We start from the raw sequence: 27,971 nt of genomic DNA, 5'->3' as shown, positions 1-27,971 counted from the left end.
CCAATCGCGGGCGGCGGCGGCGGCGCGCGGGGGGCTGCGGCGGCCCCAGCAGGCCCAGGCCCAGGCCCAGCCCCGGCGAGCGGAGCCGGGAGGCGCCGCCCTCCCCCTCCCCCCCCCTCCCCTTTCCTCCTCCTCCTCCTCCTCCTCCTGCTGCCGCCGCCGCTGCTCCCGGCCGGGCCCGTCAACATGGCGAGCGCCTCGTACCACATCTCCAACCTGCTGGAGAAGATGACGTCCAGCGACAAGGACTTCAGGTGGGAGCCGCCGCCGGGCCCGGCCCGCCTCGCCTCAGGGCCTCCCCTCCCCTCTCCTCTCCCTCCACTCACGCTGAGGAGCGGAGCCGCGGCCTCCGCAGCCTGCGGCGGGTGCGAGGCCCGCGGAGCCCGCAGGAGCGGGGCCTGCTCGGCGCCGTGCGGGACGGACGGGCCTGGGGGGCCCTGGGCCTCGGCTTCTCACACCCCCACGGCTCCGGGGTGCTGCGGGGTGTGGGCAGGGGGGTGCTGGGCTCGCCGTGTAGAGCCTGGGGTGGGAAGGGGCCTTAAAGCTCACCCAGCTCCAGCCCCCTGCCATGGCAGGGACACCTCCCACCAGCCCAGGTTGCCCAAAGCCCCATCCAGCCTGGCCTTGAGCACCTCCAGGGATGGGGCACCCACAGCTGCTCTGGGCAGCCTGTGCCAGGGCCTCACCACCCTCACAGTGAAGAATTTCTTCCTTATATCCAATCTAAACCCACCTTTTTTTACTTTAAAGCCATCCCCCCTTGTCCTATTCCTCTATCCCCTGACAAAGAGTCCCTCCACAGCCTTCCTGTAGGACCCCTCTAAAACTGTGTGTGTCCAGAAAGAGGAGTCCAGTTAAATTTTATGAAGGCGGGACTGGGATATGTATTTTGGAGCTTAGGATCTGTCACCAGACTGTTACTATTTATTGGAGTAACCGTTTGGTTACAGGAGATAAAATGCAAAAGATGGTGTATCAGGTAATGAAATAGCAGAGCAACTAAAAGCCACACAACTAAAACAACTAAACAACTAAAAACAACTAAAAAAAAGAGACCACTTACACAGTGGCTCTAACAAACCATTAGGTTAAAGATAATTAAATTTCTTTGCCTGCATTGTGCGTACCCAGGAATTCATGTATGAAGCTTTCATTTGTTACAGAGAGTGGATCAATACAGGTAGGGAAAAGTCATAGAACGCACTTGGCGTTTTTTCTGTTTTTGCACCTTTACAGTTCTTAGTTTGTAGTTAAAGGACACAGTGACGTCCAAAGCAGCCTCTTGTTAATATATTAAAATCTAAAAAAAAACAGGCCATGATTAAGTACCCATAGGGTTGGCTTTTGTCAAAACCGTTGAAGCACAGGCACGATAAAAGTATGTATTTTTTCTGTCCATCTCTTTCAGGTTCTCTAGTATGATGTTACCAGGAGAGTTTAGGCTAGAAACTTCGGGGAAGAAAAAGAAAAACAACGAAAACTGATTAGTCTGAAAAGATGCAGACCAGAATTGCCTGAGTCATTTAAATTACGCTTAAAAATAGATTCAAACTGTTTTCTGAATATTTTTTTTAGTTTTATCATGCTAATTTTTTTCTGTGAATAAGTGAGCTTTGCATTTAGTGCTTATGGGAAGGATGTCTTACAAAATATTGGGATGGATTTGCTTCTTAGTATTGATTTCCAATGATTTTAAAACTTTTTGCATAAAAGAGAGGCTATGCCTATCAGATGAGGTTGTAGTAAGTTGTTTTCCAAGCTGCGTGTAGTTAAAACTTGTTTTGTAGTTGCTTTAGGAGAGCATACTCTGCAGATCACCCATTCCAGGGGCTTTGAACAACCTTGGGATTCTGAAATACTTAAAAATCATAACAACATAGATTAAAATCCTGTATTAGAAACGGTAAAATGGGTGACGATAGACCTCTACAAACTGGCTGTTATGCAATACTATGTTTTATGAAACCTCTGCATGTATCATGTATTTGCATAATGGATAAAATAGTTCTTAGTACTAGTAATTATAAGTGGATTTATTCTTAGACTGTGTGTATTTGAAGGGGCTCGGTGTAGTTGTTGATACCAGGGAGCTGACTGCAAACCACAGTTCAAGTAACTGTTCCACAGTAAATTCTAATCCACATTTTTTTTTGGATAAACTAACTTGTCTGATGCAATTGTTTGTGGCATTTATTGTGTGGAAACTTCAGTTCGAAGTGGGCAGTGATGTAAGGTGGCAGTTTACTTTGGGGCTGTAGGAGGAAGAGGATGGCTGCCCCGAGTACAAGGGGCGAGGAGCTACCGATGCGCTGCTGCTTTGCACCACGTAAAGTTGGTCAAAGGCCACAGCTACACCACTCAAAACTGTGTTGCTAAATACCAGCTCCTTCAATTCAGAGTTGCCAGTCTTCCCCATGCCACTGTGGGGTTCGGGTATTTTGTTTTTTAAATGTAGGAATCCGCCAGGAGGACTCCTCAGTTGTAGCCAAGCCTAGAAGTGCTGATGAGCTGAGGATGTTCAAGCTCTGCTTAGCAGAGGAAGTTGTCACAAGTAGGTGATGAGTGCATGTGAACTCAGAAGGCTAGGAAACGGGATTTATTGCCCAAGGAAGTGAGGGGAGGCTGTTAAGGTTTAAGAAAAAGAGGTAAATACAGCAGTGTCATGGAGATGGCTTTTAAATGTTTTAGTGCTGCTTGGTTTGTGGATGCCCTTATTCCCGTCCGATCTGCCCCTTCCCTTTACTTTTCAAGTAGCTTTTTCCCTTGCTCTTTGTACAGGCTGGTGCCTTTCACATCCATCATCTGTTTATGCACACATCTGGTTCCTGTCAGATTACAGGCTTGCTTCGGCGGCACTCTTGGAGCAAATGAAGAATGAGTGAGGGCTTCACTTATCTTAGTTAGAAACACCTTGAGACTGTTAGACTGGAACGGCCGCGTTACAAGACGGGATAAGTTGGGGTCCATTATTTGAGGGGAGTCATCTGGCATTTGTGATGCACATTAAGATTAGGTGCTCTTGGCTTTCATTCTCAATAAAGAAATATCGAGCAGGTCAGGCGGTGGAGATAACCTTCCAAGGATGACCTGAGCTTAGGCGATGGCTGCTTGAGGCTGATGTGTCGGAAGCCCAAATGTTAACCCTAGTTGTGTAATTAGCAGACCATTTTTGTCTGGGGGCTGGGATTGACATTGGAGCCCCTGGGATTTGTAATTGAGTAAGGCATCTCTATTACTTTTCTTGAGAAGAAAGGACGCTTAGGAAAGGAAAACAGATTGGGAAACAGACTTTAGAAGGAAAAGAAACAAAAGGCATAAAAGAAGTATTTTTGGAAAGTCATTTCTCAGTATGTTCTTGTATTGGTTGGTGTGATGGTGGTATTGAATACTAAATGAACTGATAGGAAAGCTGATTTTGTTTTCTTGACCTCTCAAAAATTAATTTTAGACTTTAATGTCATGCCCTAGATTGAGGGCTGGATAAACATCATTGGCCATTGTCTGACTATAAACAAACCAGTCTGGACAGACAAAATGAGAAATTTATAAATCATAGCTTTCGCTTTTATTTCCCTGTTGATGTCTGGCATATTATTTTTGTGGGAGAATGTTTGAAAAACTGTATTATTCTTCTTGCTTAAGAAAAAAATTGTGTAGCTAGTGAGAGAACTACTTCCAATCTGGGAAAGCGTCAGTTTTCTTGCTGGAGATTATTTGGAGCGCAGCGTAAACATTGGGAATAAAATGTGGAGCTGTCTTCACCAAGGAAAGATGATGATCTGACCAAAAGTTAAACTGTAATTTAAAATGACATTTTCTCCTTATTTATTTTATAAGTAGAAGAAATGCTGCTTGTATCACAAAGCAGGTAACTCTAATCCAATGTTAAGTGTGGTTTATTTGGTAACAAATAGTGGAAACTGAGAATCTTGAATTGTAGGGCACTGAATGACCCATATATATCCTTTAGCAATTATTATCTGACTCTCTTTTGTCAGGTTTATGGCTACTAATGACTTGATGACGGAACTACAGAAAGATTCTATTAAGCTGGATGATGACAGTGAAAGGAAGGTGGTGAAGATGATCTTGAAATTACTGGAAGATAAAAATGGTGAGGTGCAGAACTTAGCTGTCAAATGGTATGTATTCTTTCTCTGTGATGTAAAAAATCATCTGTTGACTGAAAAACATAAAAAATTAAAAAATAAAGGACCACTGCTATGCAAAATAAACGTGAATCTGTTGTCCACATAGGAACCTTTGCAGGTTGTCTGCATTAATCATAGCTTCTTACAGAACTATCTTTTGTCAACGTTGCAATTTAACGTTTGGGGTTTAAGGGGACAAATATGGTGTGCAGTCATTGCTGAAGGTATATGAACGATGTACTTGTTCTCTGGTGATAAATCTTGAATACTAAATAGATTTTCAAGATCATAGTTCCTAGATAGTTGCCACATTGATATTTAACTGCGAAAACTACTCCGATACTACAGTACCATGATCTGCTTTCTCAAACAGAAATAACATAACCAAGGCTGTGTATTTACCTTTTAATCAAATATAGAACTTACCTCTTCACTAGCATTTGAAATATTGTGTGAATGGTTTTACGTGCTTTACAGGAACCGCAGATGTTTTATGGGGTCAGGGTGCAGTTACTTGCTTTTCAGAGGCTTCTGTTGGTTCAGTGGCGTTTCTTCCTCCCTTTATTTAACTTTACCTGTGGTGTGGTGTTTCTGGCTGTGTTCCACCTCTTTGAAGAGGTGCTACATTTATTATGACTTTTTGTACTTAATTCTTCTGACTCCTTTTGCCTCCTATAAGGAGGGCATCTCTGTTAAGAAGCTCCTGGTGTTCCGATAAGAATATTTCTTGTTCATGATCTTTTTTTAAATATCCCATCTGATCTACTTGAGTCTCAGGTTCTGTGAAGCATGTGTTGAAGTAAATGTACCACTGCAGAGTTTGGGACAGCTTTGAAGAAGTTTCACATTGTGACTAGCTCAGTTAGTTTGTTTCAGCTTGTTCTTTACAATTTGACCCATCACATGAACAAAGCAGAAAATTAAAGCCTGTGCGTACATAAATCTGCTTATATACTTACAAGAGGCGCTTGCTTTGGCTTCTGAAATATTTTATGTGATAACTAAAACCTTTCACAGAGGATCTAATACGAGAGTAGCAAGTTTCCAGCCAAAGTTTAATGTTCTGTGAGCTGTATAAATAATATAATTATCACAACTTTTTCACTACTCTTATAAGAGTTGCAGTTTTGTTGAAACATGTCTCCTGCCAGGTTTTCTAAACAACACAAACCAACATGTTGCTTTTGAATGTAAAGCCCTAAAACGTCAAAGTACCTTGTGGCACAGCTTAAGTTTTTTGGCTTGGAAGCAGGGTGCCTGTGCTCAGTCAGAAGAGACACATGCATGAAAAGTATTAAGTAGATTATTATGAAACTTGGCTCGGGCTTAGAGCTGGCTTTTTGTAAAGTAACGTTCTGTGGAAAAAAATGGTTGCAGCATACATGCAGCACTCATCTACAATGCATAGCCTGAAGTTACCCTGAAATTCAGATTAATGCACGCAGTGTATATGTAACAATCTTTAATGACAAGGTTAGGATTTTGGACCTAAAGTGCAGGTAACGTTAAAGACTTCAAAGGAAAGAGAATGAGGAAAATAGATAGCTGCCTGTGCAGGTGGGCATGGCCTGTGCTTTTCTTATTAACCGTTCTTCCATTTTTAAAGTTCGCTTTGACACACTGATAAAATGCTTGGATTTAATTAAAATGACAGAATCAATTTAAAGTTTGGAATACTTTTAGAAAAAATCCAAGCAGCGTTAAAGAACAGCATTAAGTTTCTTGTAAGGGGACAAGAAACAAGATGAAAAACTTCACAGGAAATTGTGAGCTTTCATCTAGAATTTGTACCTTGAGTGTATCAACTTTTTTGGCATTCTCATCACTTGCAGATACGCTTTTTTGGGGGGTGGGAGGGAAGGGGATGCAGATGGGATGAGGGGCCAGTGACACCACTGTAAAAAGGCACTTTTTTATTCAGGTAACTTAGACTCACAGTATTGTTCTGTCACAGTTTTAAGCCAGTCTAAGCTAATTTTGCTGCTGTTCTGATGTTCTTCCCCTCTGTGTCCATTTTCTTGAGTGCATCTGGTTTTGTTGTAGACTGGTTCGGGGAGTTAGATTTCTTCTGGCTCAGCTCTCTCCTCCTACATTCAGATGAGCATTGGTAGCAACAATACTGGGAGTACAGGATAGGAGAGGTTGAAGCACTGCTGAGCTGTAGTTTAAGGCAGTTTAAGATGATCTAAACTAGATTTTCGATCTGCTACAACGCTAGGTAGGAACCTAATTTGTTAATTTAGATTTGGCCAGTCTATTTTCCCCTACTTCTTGGTTTTAAAATATTTTGTGTTGCTGTTCTTTATTTGTGTATTTCTGTTATGTGTTTGCTGCCACTTTCAGCTGAGGAAAGCATAAACTGTGTTTAGATTACCTTATTAAATTAAATGCTCTGGTGCTCTTTAGAGACTATCAGCAGGAACTTTCATCAGGCTGATGCTTGATGACCCATTCAAGTATAGATTCCCTTTCATAGGAGTGCCTTAACAGTACACAGAAAGCTCTGTCCTGCTGAATTTGTATTTGAGACAGCTTTTTTTGGGGGGAAGAAAGATTTGCAATTCGTTGGGGAATCTTCCAGCTAGGTCCATGGAAGCACTGAATGGCAATGTTACTGATCAGTCCTTAAAAAGGAAAGAATCTCTTCAAGGAGGATTGTTCTTTCAAGGTTTGGTTACTGATGCCACTGAACAGAGAAGATTTGAAGTAACTCAGAGCAGTCATAAAGCAATGTTTTTTTTCTTATGCAAGTGTAGTAACAAGTAAGTTTTGCCTTATCCACTAATCTCTTTCACATTTGGATAGGAAGTGCTCTGTTGGTTAAAATGCTGATGAACTTGTTTCTCATTATCTCTTCAAAGCACACTGGTGTTTTTGTTTTTGAACCTTTCAGCTATATCATACTGCTTTTGGATAGGATAAAACATGTTTGTCTTTGCTGAACAGCTTGAGAGTTCATGGATACTTGGGTAACTATCTTGCAAGATGGTTGTGGTGTTCATCTCTGAATCAAAATGAAAATAAATAAACTGATTTAATACTCTTGCATTAAAAATCAGCCAGCTTTGACCCTACAGAGAAGAAAGGAGTGTAGTCATCAAACTTCTGTTATTTCAGGCAGTAGATGCAAACTAGGTCAGTTTTTTCACCTTGTCTGTCTTAAGAATATTTTAGTGTGTGTTGTGTTTTTTTCTGAAGGACTTCTTTGTTCTGATGATCAAAAGCTATTTTACAGTCAGCCAATGTAAAAAATACTATTGGATGTTCTTACACCATTCATGCTTTAAGGCTAGTTGTGTAGTGCCCTGAAAGGTACCCTGAGCACCTTGTGGTGGCGGGAGTTTTACTGCCTGTAGCTCTATCCAAGGTTACCTGCATCTGGATTAGACAAGCGGTGTGGTTTGCCTGAGTGTGGGCTGGATTGTTTGTGCTTCGCTGCTGGTAGTGCTCTGCTGGCCCAAACTGCCATTAATCACTCCTTATGTTCAGTGCTGCAGTTTAAGGATGAACTGCTTCCCGGTCTGGTAGCTATTTATGGGGTGATACTCTGCCATTAAAACCTGTACTGATACATTTGTATTGTTTCACACTAAAAAGCTTCCTGAAACTTAAAATAAATAATCATTCATCGTATATGTATATATCTCAAAATATGAAATAGAAAAGTGGGATTGAAGTAACTGCTTCCAGTGATTCCTCCCCTTGTCATCCTGTAGTTTATCTGCATTTATCAGCCTGACTTCTCCGGGCAGTAGTTCAACGTAGGGAACCCTGCCTGATGCTGCGAGTGTGAGTCATTAATGTGAGCAGGATGATGCACATATGTTGTGTGGCTGAGCTGGTTTAGCAGCTTTAAAGTGTTTTGGATGCTGTGCTAATACACTGTTATACATCCTGCTATATTGGTGATTTGAATCAAATACATTTATTTTCCATTTGTGAATTTTAACTCTTCCCTGTAAGTAAATGTGTTTCTTTGATAGCCATACTAATTTCAGCCTACATTTGGTTGTGAGATGACATCCCTCTTCCTAGCAGGGAGGGCATGCTATGAACACTTTTATTTTCAGATGTATACAACTTAAAGGAGATGCTGCTATAGTTGCTGTTTATTTCCATAGACAGCTGAAGGGGCTGTTGACTTTAAGGAAAGTTGGATGCAAATTATTGGAAAATGTGATTTTTCAATGAAAAGGAAAAGATCAAAGAGGACTTAATAACGAAAACGTACCTCCAATTAAAAAAAAAAAAAAGGAGAAGTAGTTTTTCTCCTTTTGATAAGCTGAGTTTGCAACCTGATGCTAACAATAAGGTCTGTAAGTGATATCTCCTGATTTGAAAGGCCAGAAAAGATTAAGGTAGTGTTTTTTACAAATGCTATGTCAACTTTATTGAACATAATCAGAATTAAGAGGAATGAATAATGAAATGAAGATGCTAATTCAGGTTAAGTCTGGTTTAACGCCTTCTATGGACTGTAATTTCAAGTGTTTGTGTGAGTGACTTATGTCACTTCAGTAGTTTGTCGTTTTCAGACATTGGCAAAAAAAGTGTTTACTTAACTGATAATCTAATGTGTCTAACTGACCAACTTCTGGGCTGATTATTTTAGTTTCTCTTTATTTACATTGAAAAACTAAGCATCCTACCCGTTATTTTAGGTGTTTTCGCTTCTGGAGCAACTTTTTTTTTTTTTGGTGGAAATACGGTCTGTCCGTCATTGGTGCGTAAAAAGATGGTGTCAGCTGCAGATGCCTGGGATGTGGGAGGTGTATTTTCATAGAGCTGTGCAAATCTTTGCAAACTGCAAAAGCAGGAGACGCGATCTTCATATCAGCAAAAAGAGGGCTGACATTGCCACCTGGAATCTCACCAACCAGATCGCTTTTGATTAATAGACAGCGAGTTTGCTGTCTTTTGGGATTGCTACTCTGAGGGCTACCTGTAGTTTTGAGATGTTGCTGAGGTTTGGTTTTATATTAATGTTTCTGTAATTGTACATCTGCTTGTTTATGCTTCTGTTTACAATACTTTGTTGGGGTATGAAGCGTTATAGATGCAAAATAGTTCCCACAGATTCTGTGGTCACACCTTTCTGGACTGTAGTCTTGACTGAAACGCACAGGGAATTTACTCTCTTCAGACTGCTGTGGATGGTTGCCATACCTTGGAATTGTGATCGTTTCTGTTTACGTGCTTTGTGCTTGCGTTGCTTGCAAAACAGTTTGTTATGCAGTGAGAGTAGAGCAGTGCAGTGGTGCTGTGCATAGCCACTGACTGCCAGCGGTGTGCTCTGGAAGAGGAGCTAGTGATGGGAAGGCTTGGTTGAAGAGTGAAATCAGGTTGTGGAGAAATCTGAGAGCTTTTTGAGCAGCTGGAGAAAATGTTTCAGCTTCCAGGGATGCAGTCAGGGATGGCTTGGCCTATCTGTGTCTGAGAGAAAATTCTTGGTGGTAATTTGTGTGTTGGCAGATGCTCATCTACAAACTTGCCAGGGCTTTTGTACTGGGGGGGAGAAATTGTCCTCGCTCATAGCAGTGTCTAAAAATTACCCTAAGACTGCAGTATTCATTTTTCATGATTGAAACAATAACATGACCAGATTAAGGTTGTGGATATGGTCTTCTGAATCCCTACTTTCTGGGATTTAGCAGCTGTGGAGGTGGTTAGCTGGAATGTGAAGATGTTGGTACTGCCGCTGGCCCTCAATTAAAGGATGGTGCCAGCTTAGGGCTCGAGTTTTGAGGTTTTTAACCAAGGCTGCTCTGTTAGGGTTGTTCATTTCTGCAGGAGTAAGCTTGCCTGCTGAAGCAGGTGAGAAACCGTTCCATTGCATCTTTGTTTCTGTGCACTTAAAGAGCTTCTTTTTATGCCTTTCATCCTATATCAGCCGGTATCTCAATTAACACTTCTCTTGAAATTACCTGCATGCGGAACCTTCTAGAAATGTTATACCAAAGTAGTTTTTATGTAGTTATTTTTAAGATAGCTGCATCTCTGCAATTCATTCTATTTTGCAGAGCATTTTACAATCTTCCTCAGTTTATGGCACTGGGGCAATCATAAGGTCTTTGACCTAATTTGGGGAGTTGGCCTCCATGTCAGATTTGTTTGAAGATTTGTGCTGGAAAAAAAAAAAAAGTGTAATATTGCAGTGCATGTTTTTGGTAGATATGCTTCGTCTATGCTGCTTTTTGCTGCCTTTTTTTTTTTTTTTTTTAGTTCCCAAATTGCAGTTATTTTGAGCAGGCTCTATGACACGAGTAGGGTGTTGGTGGCAAGGAGAGAAACCATGCAGGTTACACTTTGTGAAGGAAGGCCTGGAAAAGAGTAGGTACGATTCTCTTGGGAGTTGGCAAAAGCATGTTCCAGGGCTTTTTCTGTAGGTGCTGTGCCTCAAGTGCTAACAACGTTTTGATTTCATGGGGGCAGGGTGTTATGAGTATTGCCACTGAAAGAGAAACTCATAGGTTTGCCTAACATAGTGACAGACCACTGGTGCCAAGACGTTGGAACTTACTCGGTGGTTACTATCATAACGTAAGTTACACATAGTGCTTGAATGCAAAAGTTTGCTTTATGTAACAGATAAGTTATTGCACGTGCTTTTCATGTCTGCACTTTCTTGCTGCCTTTTGCTTCTGTTGGGCATTTTTGATGACAGTTAGCTCTTGCTACTGTGACTTGTGGACATGGGGAAGAAAGGTAACAGTAATGGGGGGCACGTAGAGCAGGCTTTAGGGGTGGAAGGTGTATGTTGTTGCCCTCTCATATAGAGCCATGTTTGCTAGCTATCCTAGAGTGAAAGCTGTAGATCTCAGGCCTTTCAATCCAGCTGGAGTCACTGGCCTGCAGTCTTCGAAGTTTAAGCCTAGTCTTCCCGTCTAGCTCCCTCTAAAATCTGTGTCTGGCATCTAGTTGGGGCTGTTGGAACATGGTCTTTTTTAAGAGTGGAGAAAATGGGTGACCAGATCAGGTGGACAATGATTTTGAAGGCCCACAGTCATCCTGTGGTGGGAGCTATGTGGTGAAAAAGGGTGACTTTGGAGTGACAGAGAGGACATAGACAGTAAGAAGTGTGAAAGGTGTAGGGAACTTGGAGTGTGTTTGGAAGCTTTTGTGGCAGGAGTGGACAACTTGATGCTCAGAGACAGGATAGAAGACAGTTTCAGAGGAATTTGGAACAGACAAGTTTGTGTTTACCCTGTAGGTGCTTCTAAACTGTTTTATTAGACTGTTCTTTTCTCCCCCCTTGTAAAGTCGAAAGGACAGTAGCTGCATCCAGAAAGAGGAATCAGTAAAATATACAACTTCAAAATGAATAAATTTATGTTTGACTGTACATTCAGAAGTTAATTCAATAAGGTCCGAGGGGCCAAGTTGCATTTCAGTGAGAAAATCCAAAGCATGTATAGGTTGACAAGTAAAATTAATAGCAGGTAACATTTTGCTGTTGACAGCTCTTCAGAATTGAGGTACGCATCCTCAGATCTTCACTGCTAAAACAATCCAGAAATTGGTCTCCCCAGCAGTACCAGCAAGGTAATAAAAGAGTGGGGTTGTCTTGCTCTGTCTTGGCAAATACAGTACTGAGCTCCTAAACTGACTTGAGTGCCTGTATGCTGAATGCTGTTGCCTCGAGCCTTTCCTTCTGAATGCGATGGGTCACTGGCGTGTTCCCCTGCAGCTGCCTTCCTGACAGTTTTATTAGCTAGTGGTGAACCCAGGATCCAGCTGTGTTCTTGGAGACTTAGGCTTCAGCTCCAGACCCATTTCCAGTAAAACAAGACAGACTGCTTCGCTTGTTGTCTTGTGTGCTTGTCTCAATACATATACAGCAACTTTTTCCTTTAGATTATGAAGACTCAGGGGTGTTTTTTCAGTCTTAAAATACTTGTGGGTTTTTATAATACAGTAATGTGGGAATTAGATGATTTAGGCTTAAAGGAAGCTTTTGCCTGAGTGGCATATCTTGATTTAGATTTTGGACTATCTGCTTTCAGAGTAATAGTCTTTATTGACAGATGAGTATCTTGCCAGATATCTTGGACAGAATTTCTGCTTGCATGTTGATTTTTATTTCTTCTTTTGTACGGTTGACTTAGTGCCAGTGTTTTTTTTTTTTTTTTAAATATGAAACTTGCTCTTTTAATTCAGAATCGCTCTCAGAATCTTAGGAAATAAAGCCAAAGCATTTTTTTCCCTGCTGTAATCACTGAAAGGAAATACTTTGCATCTAGATTGCTTGCTTCCAGTAATCTAGTACAACTCGACTATCATGTATTGCGCTTCTTCATTTACTAGCACTGCATGCTGCTATTTGTTACTCGGGGTTTTGCGCTACCATCATCTGGCAACTCCATTATTACATTGGATAATCACATTTATGAAGTTGGAAGTTCTCATCCCACCTTTTTCCCTAGTGTCTTGGGCTTGTTTTTTTGTTTTGTTTCAGTAAAATGCTTTGAGAGGGTAATTTAGGGAAGAAGAAATTTACCTACCCTTGTTTCAAACTTACTTGTGACCGAGCTGTTCTAAAAGCTTGATAGCTGCTATTGGTTTCTGATCAGTGAAAACTGAATTATAAATTAATGCATTACAACTTTTTTAATACTATTTTTTTTCTGAATATGGGAAGACAGTCTGTCTTACTCCAGGGTTCTGCCTTGACAGTTGACAAGTATTTAGATTAGACAAATACTTCTAGTTGGAAGTTGTTCTGTTGTTAATTATGTTAATCTGTTTTACAAGCAGATGGTGCAATTATTTGTAAAACTTATGCATATTTCAGATGTTTCAGTAATAATATGGCCCTCAATCATTGCAACCTCAAAAATCCAATGTACTTGTAGTAACTGGTGGCATGGCTTTTGAAAACTTAAACTTTGCTTCCTTACACTTAATGTTACTTTGATAACAAGTTTGTTCATCTTTTCCTGTAGGGTTTCAGTTTGGTTTCAGCTCTCCAAAGTTAGTGTTTACTAAGCCTGCAGAGATTATTTTATTCTCTTGTTAGCTTTGCTAGAATAAATCTTAACGAAAAGCAGATGTATGCAGTATTAAAGTTCAGTGCAGGGAAAAAGCTATATGGAGGCATCGTATTTTAACGTAGTCCTAATAGAATTGGTTTGCAATTGGCTTAAAGATGCTCCTTTTCTTGCATTTGTTCATACACTTATTTCCATATGCTTCAATTTTATATCTGTGGTTTGTAGAGTGGTTGTCTGTGTACATTGTGTACGGTGTTGAAGGGCAGATTAAAAAAAAAAAAAAAAAGATTTGGATCCTCCCTTGTGATCTGCAGAAACATCCCTGGCTTCTGGCTCTGTTGGTTGCAGCAGGAGGCTGCTGCAGCTCTTGAAGCCACTTGATCGCTCTGGTGTCTCAGCAGAAGACCACACAGACCTGATGAAACCCTTCCACAGGCTTGCTTGGATCATGCACTGCGAGTTGGGTGCTAACGTACACAAAAACGACATCGCGACAAAGTTTAAGCTTCTAAAAAATGCTTCTGAAATAATAACCTTGTTCAAGTCTTTCCACTTCCTGAAATCATAACCCAGTTAGGTGAGCCCTTCATATCAAAAGTCATCTCACACATCCAAGTTCACACTGAGGGTGCATGTAGAATCTCTTGAAAACCTTCTGTGCCTTCTTATTGTAGCTCAGGTTGAATTTGATGGTGATGCAAGCTGAAGCATGTATCATAGGTGGAAAAGCATTGAGATGCTGCTGTGAATCAGGCTGTAGGATTTTCTTGATGGGACATCTAGATCAGCCATAAAACATAACCCGGGGAAGGTCTGTGCTCCAGATTAAGACAGTGTGCTATCCATTATCCCTTTAATTGACCTGGAAGAAAAACTAAATAGTGCTTTTCTCGAGATGCATCTGTGTTTCTGTGAATTCTGCTGGTGAGCTACACTTCTAGTTCATGGTTCCCATGTTTTCTGTAGATGGTCCTCACTACTGCTGTCTCCATTTTTGCCTCAAGCCGTTGCTTGTTCTCCTGTGTGGCTTGTATGCAGTTCCTTAGTCTGCAACCCTTGCTTTTGTCAGGGTCAGTCCAAAACTGAAGCCTGCGGAAACTTACTAACTCGAGCTTCCTATTGCATCTCACCTCGTGTTGATGTTACCTTAGGAAGCGTGCTTTGATTGGGTGTAATGTGATAGATTTCCCTGCAGAGGGAGAGCAGCTGGCAAGATCATCGTGCAGAAGCTCGTAGAACAACGGAGCTGTGTCTTTCAGAGATGTTACTGTTTGTGCAAGTTGACTACTGTTTTTTAAATGGAACACACAGCTTAAAATACTCATTCTGCAGAATTTGACATGTTTGTTGTTAATGTAACATGTTTGGGGGAGTGGAATTAAATTAAAAGAATTGGTAAAGTCTTTCAAAACTGATTTGCCATTTCTGAGGTGGTTTGAAGGCAGGTGTTTTAAAAGTTTAGGGAGAAACCAGGTAAGCAAATCTGGAGTGGAGAGGGAAAAAGAGTGAAGTCTTGTTCTTATGGAGCCTTTTCACAGGTGAATGGAATTATAAAGTAACTTATTTTTACAACGTAGTGTTCCTTGTTTTGCTAATATAACTTTGGTGATTGTGGCCAAGTGCTTACACTACCACTTTTGTGTTAGAGAAGAACTAATTGTATTGTGGTTCTTGATGTTAGTTTTGATTAATTTATGGGATCTGCTGAGTACTGAAATGATGTCTTTTTTCATAACTACTTTTATTGCATAGTGGCTAATAGATGTAATCAGATCATGTATTGTATAGTAATTAAACACGGTGAGAAAATGCATTAACACAGCAAGAACGTGGGAATACTTTTGATACCAGTACAAAGCAAAGAAAAGCAGATGGATGGCAGCATCTAAGGCCACAGAGAGACAGATGAACTAGACTTCACCAGAGACCTGCAGCTTCAGTGTTTTGAACAAATGGGAACACGTGACTAGAGATATAAAAAAAATTGTCCTTATTCTCAAACAGAATAACTAAACCCCCCAAGTTTGGTGATGTTTTTTATCGTTCCTCCAAGTGCAGTGTGTAAAGGGGTGCTTGGAGTCTGTAAATGAAGACCAAGTCATTGATTTTTATTTCACTGTTTGCATTCAGTTAAGGCACTCTGAGACAGAATGGGTCTGTCAGACTGAACCCAGGTGTTGTCTAGAATAAAGATGCAGTAATCGAGAAGTTTGCTTACTTGTCCAAACTGTGTGGACGGACACTGATGGTCAAACGCATGAACTGGTGTCTCTGGCTAGGTAACTTAGTTATAACTCTGGGCATTATGTATGATGAAGTTAAGAGGGACTCAGACTTTGAGACTGTGAAGCAGAAGAGTTACGCAGAAACTGTTTCCATCAATGGATTAAAAAACCAGATGAACTAAACCAGTAGTTTGTTACTAGATGTAAGGTGAGTTTCTCAGCCTAACCAGTTGAAGGTTTTTGGATTTAAAAATTCTGCTTTGTATTGCTACCAAAACCAATCTAAAAGTTTGTGACTTCAAATAAAATAGTGAAATAAAATGAAGGATTGAGGGTTTTATTTAAGGTTACAAGCCTAATACCTTTCTTTTGTTTATACAGCCTTGGCCCTTTGGTGAGTAAAGTAAAGGAGTATCAAGTGGAGACCATTGTAGATACACTCTGTACAAACATGCTTTCAGATAAAGAACAGTTACGTGACATTTCAAGCATTGGCCTTAAAACTGTGATTGGAGAACTCCCCCCAGCTTCCAGCGGTAAGGAGCTTGCTATTCAAGATATTCTTCAGTTTTCTTCTGTGACTGTACTCACAGATTTTGCTGGTTTAAAAAACTTTTTTTTTTTTTTTTGAACGGAAGATTTGTATGGATGGGGAAAATTAACTTGCAGTATTCAATCATTGGTATAACAAATCAAGTGTAAAAGCTCCTATCTTAATAATTGTGTGGTGGAATGTTTCTAGGCTCTAGCACAGCTAAATCTCATCTTGCTTTTTGGTTGATAGTATACTTTTAAATTGATTGTAACTCATTTTTCTTCAGTGATCTGATTTCTTGTCTCAGTTTAGGTAAGTGTTTTGGAATGTACCCAATGTTTCTAACAATTGCCTGCTAAATTAATGCAGTGCTTACCTGCAGTTTTAAATGAGTGCAGTCTTTACTCCAAAGCTGATGTTAATGATGAATAGCTCATCATCGTGGTGTTACATTTTTATTCAAGTGGTTTTCTAATATTGTAGGTTACCGTATGAATGAGAATAGAAAAGTGATTAGAAAGGTTTTGGACATGAATTTTTAGAGGCTGAGGTTTCTTAAATTAAAAAAAAAAAAAAAAAAAAAACAAAACACCAAACCCTCTGATTTTGACATCCTCTATTGGAAGTCCACAAGGAAATTATGAATTTATCGGGTAATGGTGAGATGCAAAAACTTATAAATAAATAAATCACTTGAAGCTTTTATTATTCTTTTATATGCCCACACAAAACAAAAGCAGATTTTCAGCTGCATGTAAGGCTCAAAGACAGCAAAATCTTTCAGTATAAAAAAAAACAAACTATATTTAATACAGGTTGGACTGATATTAATTACACATTTAGATTGCAAAAATAGGGTTAAAAAAAAAAAACAGAAAACTTAATGCAAATGAAGATGAGTGCTAGCCGTTGTGAAGCAGTTCATGTTTCCCTGTTTCCCAATATTACACTAAACGATGCGGGGAGTTGCGTGTATGGTGGAGGGAACCTACGTAGATACAGTGAAGAAATTTTAACTTGAATTTTAAAATACATTGGGTATATATTTTGTCCTTTTTTTCAGATGTTGCAGCAGTATTTCAAATAGATTTAAGTAGCTTCTTATGCAAAATCATTCTACAATCCTGTTTCATTTTACAGCTGTTCTTTAGAAGTAGCTTTATCTACTTCTGTGCTTCCCCTTACCTTTTAGTTACTCCTTTATTTCTACCTATATTCCTTTTACTTATTGCTCTAGACTTGTCTTGGTCTTCACTTTCCTTTGCTTGCCCTGCCAAAAGCAGTGTCCTTTCTGTTGTGCTCACCTTCTGAATCTAAAGCTATCCTACTCAGTATGTTTCTGTGTAGTCTTCCAGTTCTAATGCAGAGCATAATACTTTACATTAGCAAAGCAACTGGCTGTTCAAGCTTGTTTTGTTGGGTGTGAAAGCTTCTTCATATTATGTTCAGCTTCTCATAGTGACAAAGGGTATCTGGTGTTTAAAACCTGTATTTTCTCATTACGAAAACGCTGAGGTTTTGTTGTACTTTCAGGTTCTGCATTAGCGGCTAATGTTTGCAAAAAGATCACAGGGCGTCTCACTAGTGCTATAGCCAAGCAGGAAGACGTGTCTGTTCAACTGGAGGCACTGGATATCATGGCTGATATGCTGAGCAGGTAAACGTCCCTCTTCCGAAATGCTGGTGAATGCTGATAAAGTACTCCTTAAAGCTTGAACTTTGAAATCTTTCAAATATTAAATATAAATTATTTTAAGTTAAAAAAAATATGGCAAGATATTAAGTACAGATGAAGCCTCATTTTCAAAAAAAAGTTAATGTATTGAAGATAAGTTGGTTGATAAACTGATTATTGCTTCATCTTCTGAGAACTGTAGCTTTAAGCTAATTTTCAATGCTTGTTGCTTTGAAGGTATATTTTAAACTCCTTTGTTGTGTTTAAGCCTTTGGAATGTTTAAAAACTTAATTGTAATCTCTGTGATGTTTTGAAAATATTTAAAATAATTCTGGTAGAGTATATGAACAAAGTTACCTAGATTCAATTGGTTTGAGTTTGTGTTTTGTCTGTTTTAAGGCAAGGAGGACTGCTTGTTAACTTCCATCCTTCAATTCTGACCTGTCTGCTCCCCCAGCTGACTAGCCCCAGACTTGCTGTGAGGAAAAGAACCATCATTGCTCTTGGTCACCTGGTTATGAGTTGTGGCAATATGGTTTTTGTTGACCTCATTGAACATCTGTTGACAGAGCTGTCTAAAAATGATTCCATGTCAACAACTAGGACCTATATACAGTGTATTGCTGCTATCAGTAGGCAAGCAGGTCATAGAATAGGTAAGAAAATTACATAAATTATCTGTAACTAAAAAGTTCTTTAGATGAGAATAATGACTTTGCTAATATTCTTTTATCAGGTGAATATCTTGAGAAAATAATTCCTTTGGTTGTAAAGTTTTGTAATGTAGATGACGATGAACTACGAGAGTATTGCATTCAAGCCTTCGAATCCTTTGTTAGGAGGTAAGTAATTCTCAGGTACCTGTGTGATGTACCTATGTGTTGTGTACTTTTTGTTTCTAAGTGTCAACTGGTAGTCTCCTTGGTACAATGTATTTTTGCAAGCTTTGAGCTGGAACTGTTCCTATAACTGTCTTAAATGTTAAGCAGTATGCTTAACACGTATGTCTGCACTTCATAAACTCTACTGTGCCAGGCTGTCCACTACTGATGAGGGATAAAAGCAAAATCTTGATATCCAAAGGCATGTCTTGGTCTTGTGCAATCTTCCAGTCTAGTAGTTTGGGTCCTTTCTGAAGTACAGATTCAGATGGATGCATTTGATGACACTTGCCTTGGCTATAACATCTTCAGAGTTTAAGATGTGATAATTTCATCTTCTAGGTAGAAATGTTTAAATTCTTGTAGGTAATTTCACTTTACTTTTATTTTTGTACTATGCAGATGTCCTAAAGAAGTTTATCCTCATGTATCTACTATTATAAACATTTGTCTTAAATACCTTACCTATGATCCAAATTACAATTATGATGATGAAGACGAAGATGAAAATGCTATGGATGCTGATGGTGGTGATGATGATGATCAAGGTATGTTTGGTTTTTGGTGAGGGGGAGAGAAAGAGCCTGTGAACTTGCAGTGGTCTGAGAAAATGGGTGGTATTGCTAATAAGTACAAGTATTTGAATGGCTTGTATATTTCTGAATTCATTTTTTAAGATATGTTTAAAAACAGCATATGAACTCATTTAAATATAAATATACAATAAAAGTACTGGATGTTACTGCTGGAGATAAATACTTCTAGTGGTGAATGTAAAGTACAAGAGAAATACTTTAAAATACTTTGAAAGATGGAAAAATGAGATGGTAAAAGCTAGCAGCATCTAAAATGGATGATTGAACTGAAGTAAGAAATGTGTTGGTTAATGAATTGAAAATACATATTTGTCATGGGAAAGACTTCTTAATACTTCCAATATATAAAATATCATTATTTAATGCATACAATCTAATACATTGAAAATTGAAAGATACTCGGTGTTTTTCTGTTAGGATAAATGATTTTGACTGAAAAATAGAAGGTATTTATTGTTAATATTGTGGCTAAATTCTTTGCCATATGTAAGGCTTATGAAAACTTGGATACATATAATCTGAACCCAGAGCATAACATTATTATTACTTTAAGATTGAATGAGCTGCGTAGTTGTTGCCTTAATCAATTTGTATTACTTATTGTATGTTTTCTGTGGTCATTTTGGGTATGATTTGGTTTGATGTATTCCTAGAAAGAACTGAATAGAATAATTTGTTGAATCTTGATCAGTTAGTAGCTGTTGCATTTTTGATTATGTCATGGAAAAAGAAGAACACGCTTTAAATCAGTAGTCAGGCTGTAAATGTGATGGGAACCACCTTGTCCAGTTTGCAGCTTAAATAAATACATGTGTAAGACTAGTGTGAGAAAATGGTAGAGAAAATAATCAGTCTTAAGATTTAGGCAGTTCAGAAGCCTTTTATGTATGGTTTGTAACGTACTTTTCCACCTGTTACTTTGGAGTGCCTCACACAAAGAACCAAAGAGTGTTCTTATTAATTGTTTAAAATAAAACTTGATGCTGTGATTGTCTAGATTTGAACATATGCATTTTTTTTTCCTAAGGGAGCGATGATGAATATAGTGATGATGATGACATGAGCTGGAAAGTGAGGCGTGCAGCTGCTAAATGTCTGGATGCTGTTGTTAGCACACGACACGAAATGCTTCCAGAATTCTACAAAACTGTATCTCCTGCTTTAATAGCCAGATTCAAAGAGCGTGAAGAGAATGTTAAAGCAGATGTCTTTCATGCATATCTTTCTCTTTTAAAACAAACTCGACCTGTGCAAAGTTGGCTTTGTGATCCTGATGCAATGGAGCAGGGAGAAACACCTTTGACAATGCTTCAGAGTCAGGTTGGTCATCACATTTTTGTTATCTTGTTGAAGACACATTGAAGTTGTCCTGTTTGTATGGATAGCTCCTGAAATATACTGTGCCATACTTTTGTCATTTGTAGATTACTCTCTCTTTTAGTACTACAGTAATAATTTGTAAGCCCGGGAACTAGCCTAGAACAGTACAGCAGTCTTGGAAACAAAAATTACTAGCTCATGCAAATGTGTTTAGCTGACTTATTCTTTACTCTCACCTGTAAAAGTTGTATGACCTATGTAGTTCTGCCACCTTACCAAAGCAAAGTAGTTCTTTTGTGCACTCTAGAACGTAGGCAGAAAGTCTACCGATAAAGATAAAATTTGATTTGCTACAACGTTTTATTTGCAGAATAAAAAGGGTAGTGTTGTCAAATGGCATTTTCCTTTTTTTAAGTTAATTATTTGACTAAATTTTCAGTTGTTGCTCTATATAGTTTTATTAGTGCTAACCTAGTTTTCATGTGTTTCATCTCACCTTTTGAAGTTAAATTGCTGTTTTTATGGTTACCAATTCTTTTAGAATCTTCATTTCCTACTGTTTATATAACAACTCCGATTCTGTGGAGAAATCAGAAATAGAGAAAAATGTGTCCTAGCCTTCTATATCCCCCAGTGATCAAAGGTGAAAGAAATGTCAGCTACTGAATCAATTAACAGATGTGTGATGGTTACAGGTTCCCAACATTGTTAAAGCCTTGCACAAACAAATGAAGGAGAAAAGTGTGAAGACCCGTCAGTGTTGCTTCAACATGCTGACTGAGCTAGTAAATGTATTACCTGGAGCCCTAACACAACATGTTCCTGTACTTGTACCAGGTATGAAAAACATACTATTAACCTAAAGATTTACTGGCAACTTGGTTATGAAGTTTCTAAATAGAAAAATCTTCACCCTGCTTTTTACAAAAGCTTTGAAGTGTTGCTTCTATTTGAAGAAATTGGCAACATAATCAGCTACTGTGTGAAACCATATAAATATTTTAGTGACACATATCCATTAATCTTGAAAACAAGCGTTGGCTGTAAGTTTGACATTTTTCTTCTATATTTTGATGAAAAGTTGATTTGCCTCTTGTTGCAAGATCAAACGCTGCCCTCTTACATCAAAAATATTGCCCATATTTTAGCTTTTGTAGCCTAAAATGCTGACTTTTGAAGTAAAAAGGAAAAGTAAATTTGGAAAAGTTAAGGGTACAGGTTACCTTTATAATTAAGAAAAGACATCACAAACCATCAAATGGCCCAGGTCCTCTGTGCAGAGAAAGTCTGAAAAGTAATTGTTTGAATAAAGTGGTGAAAGGGGCTTAGAAGCATTCAAGAAATGTTTTCCTGCACCCAACCTGACACAGTTACAGCTATCTTCGTTCAGAAATTTTGAAGTGTTCTAACAGAATATAAATACCCTAACCTAAAAGTACATTTTTCTTTCTTCCAGGAATAATTTTTTCACTGAATGACAAATCAAGTTCTTCTAATCTGAAGATAGATGCTCTGTCCTGTTTGTATGTGATCCTCTGCAATCATTCTCCCCAAGTCTTTCATCCTCACGTTCAAGCACTGGTACCTCCAGTTGTAGCTTGTGTTGGAGACCCGTTTTACAAGATAACATCAGAGGCACTTCTGGTTACCCAACAGCTTGTGAAGGTCATTCGTCCTTTAGACCAGCCTTCTTCCTTTGATGCTACTCCTTACATCAAAGATCTCTTTACTTGTACAATCAAGAGATTAAAGGCTGCTGACATTGATCAGGAAGTGAAAGAAAGGGCAATATCTTGCATGGGTCAAATCATTTGTAGCCTTGGTGACAGCTTGGGTACAGACCTGCCTAGTACACTTCAGATCTTCCTAGAGAGACTGAAGAATGAGATCACTCGGTTAACTACCGTGAAGGCCATGACACTGATTGCTGGTTCTCCTTTGAAGATAGATTTGAGACCAATCCTTGGGGAAGGAGTTCCTATTCTTGCTTCTTTTTTGAGAAAGAACCAACGAGCTTTGAAACTGGGTACTCTTTCTGCTCTAGATATCTTAATTAAGAATTACAGTGACAGCTTGACAGCTGCCATGATTGACGCTGTCCTGGACGAGCTTCCACCTCTTATTAGTGAAAGTGATATGCATGTGTCGCAGATGGCCATCAGTTTTCTGACAACACTGGCTAAAGTATATCCTTCCTCCTTGTCAAAGATTAGTGGGTCCATTCTCAACGAACTTATTGGGCTGGTGAGATCGCCTCTACTCCAGGGTGGAGCACTTAGTGCCATGCTAGAATTTTTCCAAGCTTTAGTTGTGACTGGTACAAATAATTTAGGCTATATGGATTTACTGCGCATGTTAACGGGTCCAGTGTACTCTCAGAGCACAGCACTTACTCACAAGCAGTCTTACTATTCCATTGCCAAATGTGTGGCTGCCCTTACTCGAGCCTGCCCTAAGGAAGGACCAGCTGTTGTAGGTCAGTTCATTCAAGATGTCAAGAACTCAAGGTCCACGGATTCCATTCGGCTTCTGGCTTTGCTTTCTCTTGGGGAAGTTGGGCATCACATTGACTTAAGTGGACAAATTGAGCTGAAGTCTGTAATATTAGAAGCATTCTCTTCTCCTAGCGAAGAAGTCAAATCAGCAGCATCTTACGCATTAGGCAGTATTAGTGTTGGCAATCTTCCTGAGTATCTGCCATTTGTCTTACAAGAAATAACCAGCCAACCTAAGAGGCAATACCTTCTTCTTCATTCCTTGAAAGAAATAATTAGCTCTGCATCAGTGGTTGGTCTCAAGCCATATGTTGAGAACATCTGGGCCTTACTTCTGAAACACTGCGAATGTGCAGAAGAGGGTACAAGGAATGTTGTTGCTGAATGCTTGGGCAAGCTTACTTTAATAGACCCAGAGACTCTGCTTCCACGACTCAAGGGATACTTGGCATCAGGTGAGTAGTAATAACTCCTGTGTATGTTGTAGCAAATGGCCTTATTCTATCTGTTAATAAATTGTTTTGTTTTTGCAAGTGATTTGCATAAGTTCTGTGATACTCCACTTTTGCTCTTTCTCCCTGCTTCCGCACCAGGAACAACATGGAGCTTAGATCCATTTTGCTCTAGGATGTTAGTCATACATAACAGGAATTACTTTATAATCTTTCTTTTGGTATGAGTATGGTATTTTATTTAATTATGTTACATTCAACAAAGCTATAAACTTAAGTGGAAGAGCATGGGCAACAAAGGGACAGCAGTGCTTGATAGACTAATTATAATGCATTGACATTTTTAAGTAAACTACAATATTCCTAATTTTGGACGAGAATTCTAAAATTTGTAAGTATTAAGAGGAATCATTGTGTATAATTCATGAATCAGTTTCACATCAAGAACTGTAATGATGTAAAGTAGAAGTGCATGAAGAAAGCACAAAGGAAAGTTGTTTGTAGGCTTGTGTGAGATGAATTAAAAAAGTCTCCTAATATGCTCATTACTTGAGTTTTCTGTGACAGAAGATGTTTATTACAAATATTATGTTGTTGCCCCCTGTTTAAAATGCAACACCAGTGCATCTGTGAAAGTAACATGGCACTGCAAGTAATAAGTAACATTTATTTTTCAGCTTTCTTAGTATTAAAAGCTTTAGTTGTGCTGTTTTATTGTTACATACTCATTATTTTATTTCATATTAGGATCCTCATATGCACGAAGTTCAGTGGTTACTGCTGTTAAGTTCACTATTTCTGATCATCCACAACCCATAGACCCACTCTTGAAGAACTGCATAGGTAAGTTCTTCGCTTTTAGTGACAACCTCTAAGTTTTCCAGTGATAAAATTGCATTGAAAATGTGTTCTTTGTGCTTTCAGAAAAAAATATTGTGTAGGTACCAGAAATAGCTGCTAATGTTAGCTGTTGCAACAGTTACCAGGTTCTTCCTTAATAGGCGGATGTTTGTATTAATTCTAGTGTGTTTGAATTCTGAGTAGTAAAAGATGTGTGATAAAAGCGGTATGTATTGAAGCTGCGATGGGCAAAGAATACAAAGAGCTAGGGTATTTAGGATGGTGCCTAACGGCTGATTTCCTTTCCCATGCTCTTGCTGAATTATAGCAGTTTGTTGTAGTAAGGTACTGTCTTTAACCAGAAGGGTAGTTGTGGAAATCTTTGACATTGTCACTTAAAATATGTATATATGTGAATGCTGGGTGACTTGTAAATGTGGATCCTTGTGATTCTGTAATGCTGTGTGGTCTGAAAGTTATTGGGAGCATGTATAGTTATTACAGGGATTGGGTAACCAGAACTTTGATTATGAGGGAGCTTTGCAATGCTCATTTGTATGATAGTCTTGTAGATTTGTTTAATATGCTATGGTGAATGTTAGTTTTATAGTGGATATGATTACACTGTAAAATCTGTACAAAGCTGCATATACTGCTGAATGTACTGGGGAGAGGAAGATTCATCTCTAAAAACAGTTTGGTAGAGAGCAGCTTTTTTATTTATGGTGAAGGGGTTGTCAGCTGTTGTATGTTACTTCCATCACTAACCTTAAGTAGTTTTTAATAGTATATAAAGTTGGTTGATTATGCTTGTGGGTTTCTCCTCCTGCTGTTCCTCTTCCACTAAAGCTGCCATGCCCCTTTGGTTTCTGGAAGTATTTACTAAGTATTGAATACTCATACAGTCAAAAACTATTCGGATGTAGTACTGCAAAAATCTTGTTTAGTTTTGTTTAAAAATAATTTTCAGTTTTCTTACCCCCCTTTTTTTTATTGTGGTTATGGAGTTTACTTGTTTACAGCCTGTTGTTTTCCTCCTTTTTAAATTTTCAGTTCTTTTAAACATCAGGGATGAAAATGATATATTCTTTCAGGCATTTATTTTACGAGGGCAGTGCTATAGAACTCCAAAATGTCCAGTCTGAAAATGCTCTGAGTGTGGGGTGGGCTGAGAGACGTGTTGTTACATTTATATGTACTGAGTAGGCTTGTCTTCTGGTAGCTTAGGAATGTGTTGATCTGTTTCTGTACACAATTGCAGGTGATTTTCTGAAAACATTGGAAGACCCAGATCTCAATGTCAGGAGAGTAGCCCTAGTGACGTTTAACTCAGCTGCACACAATAAACCATCATTAATAAGGGACCTCTTAGATACTGTGCTTCCTCATCTGTACAATGAAACGAAAGTCAGAAAGGAACTGATCAGAGAGGTATGTTAACTAAGAAAAAAAGGGCTAAACTGACATAAGTAGACTTAGTTATTCTAAATACATTACTTCTTAACTTTAATTTTGAATTTGCCAACAGGTGGAAATGGGACCATTTAAGCATACAGTTGATGATGGGTTGGACATAAGGAAAGCTGCTTTTGAGTGCATGTATACTCTTTTGGATAGCTGTTTGGATAGACTAGATATATTTGAATTCCTGAACCATGTTGAAGATGGCTTGAAGGACCACTATGATATTAAGGTTAGCTGTCTTTTTTTTTTTGTGTGTGTACGCACAGTGACTCAGTAAAAATATTTTAAATAGTGTATAGACTGAAATGGTAAAAATACTACTTGATATGTTTAAAGAAGTTTTAAATAGCTAAATATTTAAAGTGTTGCTGTGAAAGGTTACACAGCATTCTAGGAATTTCTCTTCACATGCTGAGCATAACTGATTTTGGGATTGTTTTTCTCTCAAACTAGATGCTAACCTTCTTAATGTTGGTGAGACTGTCTACCCTTTGTCCAAGTGCAGTACTGCAGAGATTGGATAGGCTTGTTGAACCTTTGCGTGCTACATGTACAACTAAGGTATTGTTTTAAATGTTAACTTTTGCTTGTTAATTACTTAGTATTATCTTACAGGAGTATAAACAAATTTGTGTATGAATAACAATTCTGAGAATCTAGGTGTATTGCTGCAGCATTTCCTGAATTGCAGTTCATAATTTGCAATAGGTAAAATAATACAAATAATATGAGCCCTTATGTGTGTTACCTTTCCTTAAATTACAAATTGAAGAGTAAACTTGTTAAGCTTCTTTTTAAAATCCTCTACTTCTTTGACATTCCTTTTATGCCTTAAAAATCTAGCTGCCACATGGACAACTTGTCTCATTTCATTATAAATTGTGAAAGTATTGAGGGTACCGAGGGTTTTTCTGACTTCTGATGATGTTATTGCAGTCAAAAATCATGTGCTGAAGGATGGAGGCTGTGTAAAGGGGTGCTGTTTTTTTCTCCTTTTGTCATTTATGTTACGAGACTCTTGGTTCTTGGTACAGTTGGTCTCCTCCTATACCTACTGTTGTCTTGATCCAGCTACATACTCTGATAGTGATTTAATGCTTAATTTACTTTTCTTCAATACTGTAATCTGTTATTTTTTGAGTCAAGAAATTTGACTGCTTTTAACAATAGTTTGTTTTTATCACTGAAATCAAACAAGACTAATCAATTTTTTAATAAAGGTTAACTCTTTTCAAAAATTTCTATTCTCTGGAGGCTGGAAGTGTTAATACCATTTCAATGTTGTTTACTGACCTTAGCTAGAGGTTGGCTGCTAGAATTGTTTTAATTTGATAATTGTCTTGGTAACTCACAGCTTTTTTTCTGCTTACTTTCAGTGTTCAAGTTTCAGTCTGTTTTTAAACTGCTGGTAAAAAGTCTGCTAAAAAGTACACATTTTAAGACCTTTAAAACTATTGTGAAAGTTGTCCAAAGCTATGGAAGGAAGTAGATCTTCATAAGCTGTCTGTGTTAAGGTGGGTGTAGAGGGAAAGTTGAGCTAAATCTTCAAACAGCTTCTTTTTTTTTTCTGTAGGTCAAGGCAAATTCAGTGAAACAGGAGTTTGAAAAGCAAGATGAACTCAAACGATCAGCTATGAGGGCAGTAGCAGCGCTTCTAACCATTCCAGAAGCAGAGAAGAGTCCATTAATGAGTGAATTTCAGTCACAGATAAGCTCTAACCCTGAGCTGGCAGCCATCTTTGAAAGTATCCAAAAAGATTCATCATCCACTAACTTGGAATCAATGGACACTAGTTAGATGTTTGCCCAAAATGGGGACCATTATGTTGAACCATAAGATGCACTGAATTGACAGGTTATGAGTAAGAAACAGAAAAAGTATCTAATCTACACATTGTTCCACTTTATTTACCTTTATGGAGACAGTTGGCTTTTCCCATTGTTGCTTTTCTAGCATTTATTCCAGAAATGTATTTCCATAATCCAGAGTTTGTTAACCACTCTTGTTTTAGTGGATTTGGCCACATTTGGGAATTAAAAGTTGACGCATGGTGTATGGAAATAGGTTCCAACATCCATTTGCCCTGTAACATTTAGGATTAAAATGTTAAAATTTTGTGACCATGATTTTTTTTCTTTTATTCACTCTTTCTACTTGTAAACAACAACAAAAAAGGTGTGTGTGGGGGAAGGTGGGAATCAAGCATCCAGGTGCACCATGTTTTTGTATAACTTTTTATTCGTTTTTTCGTTTTGTTTCATCTTCATAAATTGGTTTGGGTGGCAGATAAATTCTGTGTAAGATTTATTATATTAAAGAGAGGGCTTGGGCACAGTTCAAAAAAA

General features: G+C 38.6%; 1 protein-coding gene across 1 annotated transcript; it reads left to right on the top strand.

Moving 5' to 3' along the window:
* On the top strand, positions 1–27,971 carry CAND1 (cullin associated and neddylation dissociated 1). The gene is made up of 15 exons (XM_068669265.1): positions 1–254; positions 3,999–4,142; positions 15,748–15,902; positions 17,435–17,558; positions 17,977–18,233; positions 18,314–18,419; positions 18,861–19,006; positions 20,082–20,374; positions 21,070–21,211; positions 21,831–23,324; positions 24,069–24,164; positions 25,423–25,592; positions 25,690–25,854; positions 26,079–26,186; positions 27,199–27,971. Exons 1-15 carry the CDS (start codon positions 187–189, stop codon positions 27,421–27,423), a joined length of 3,693 nt encoding a protein of 1,230 aa, XP_068525366.1. The 5' UTR covers positions 1–186; the 3' UTR covers positions 27,424–27,971.

This window comes from Anas acuta, chromosome 1, assembly GCF_963932015.1.
Source record: "Anas acuta chromosome 1, bAnaAcu1.1, whole genome shotgun sequence".
Lineage (NCBI taxonomy): Eukaryota > Metazoa > Chordata > Aves > Anseriformes > Anatidae > Anas > Anas acuta.
The sequence above is the reverse complement of the archived record's forward strand: the minus strand, read 5'-3'. Positions and strand labels throughout refer to the sequence as shown.

Excerpts from the sequence above, each read along its gene's own strand:
- CAND1 (XM_068669265.1), top strand. The coding sequence starts at position 187 with ATGGCGAGCGCCTCGTACCACATCTCCAACCTGCTGGAGAAGATGACG. Across the intron at positions 18,420-18,860 it reads TTCGAATCCTTTGTTAGGAG|ATGTCCTAAAGAAGTTTATC; the intron begins GTAAGTAATTCT and ends TGTACTATGCAG. Across the intron at positions 25,855-26,078 it reads AGGACCACTATGATATTAAG|ATGCTAACCTTCTTAATGTT; the intron begins GTTAGCTGTCTT and ends CTCTCAAACTAG.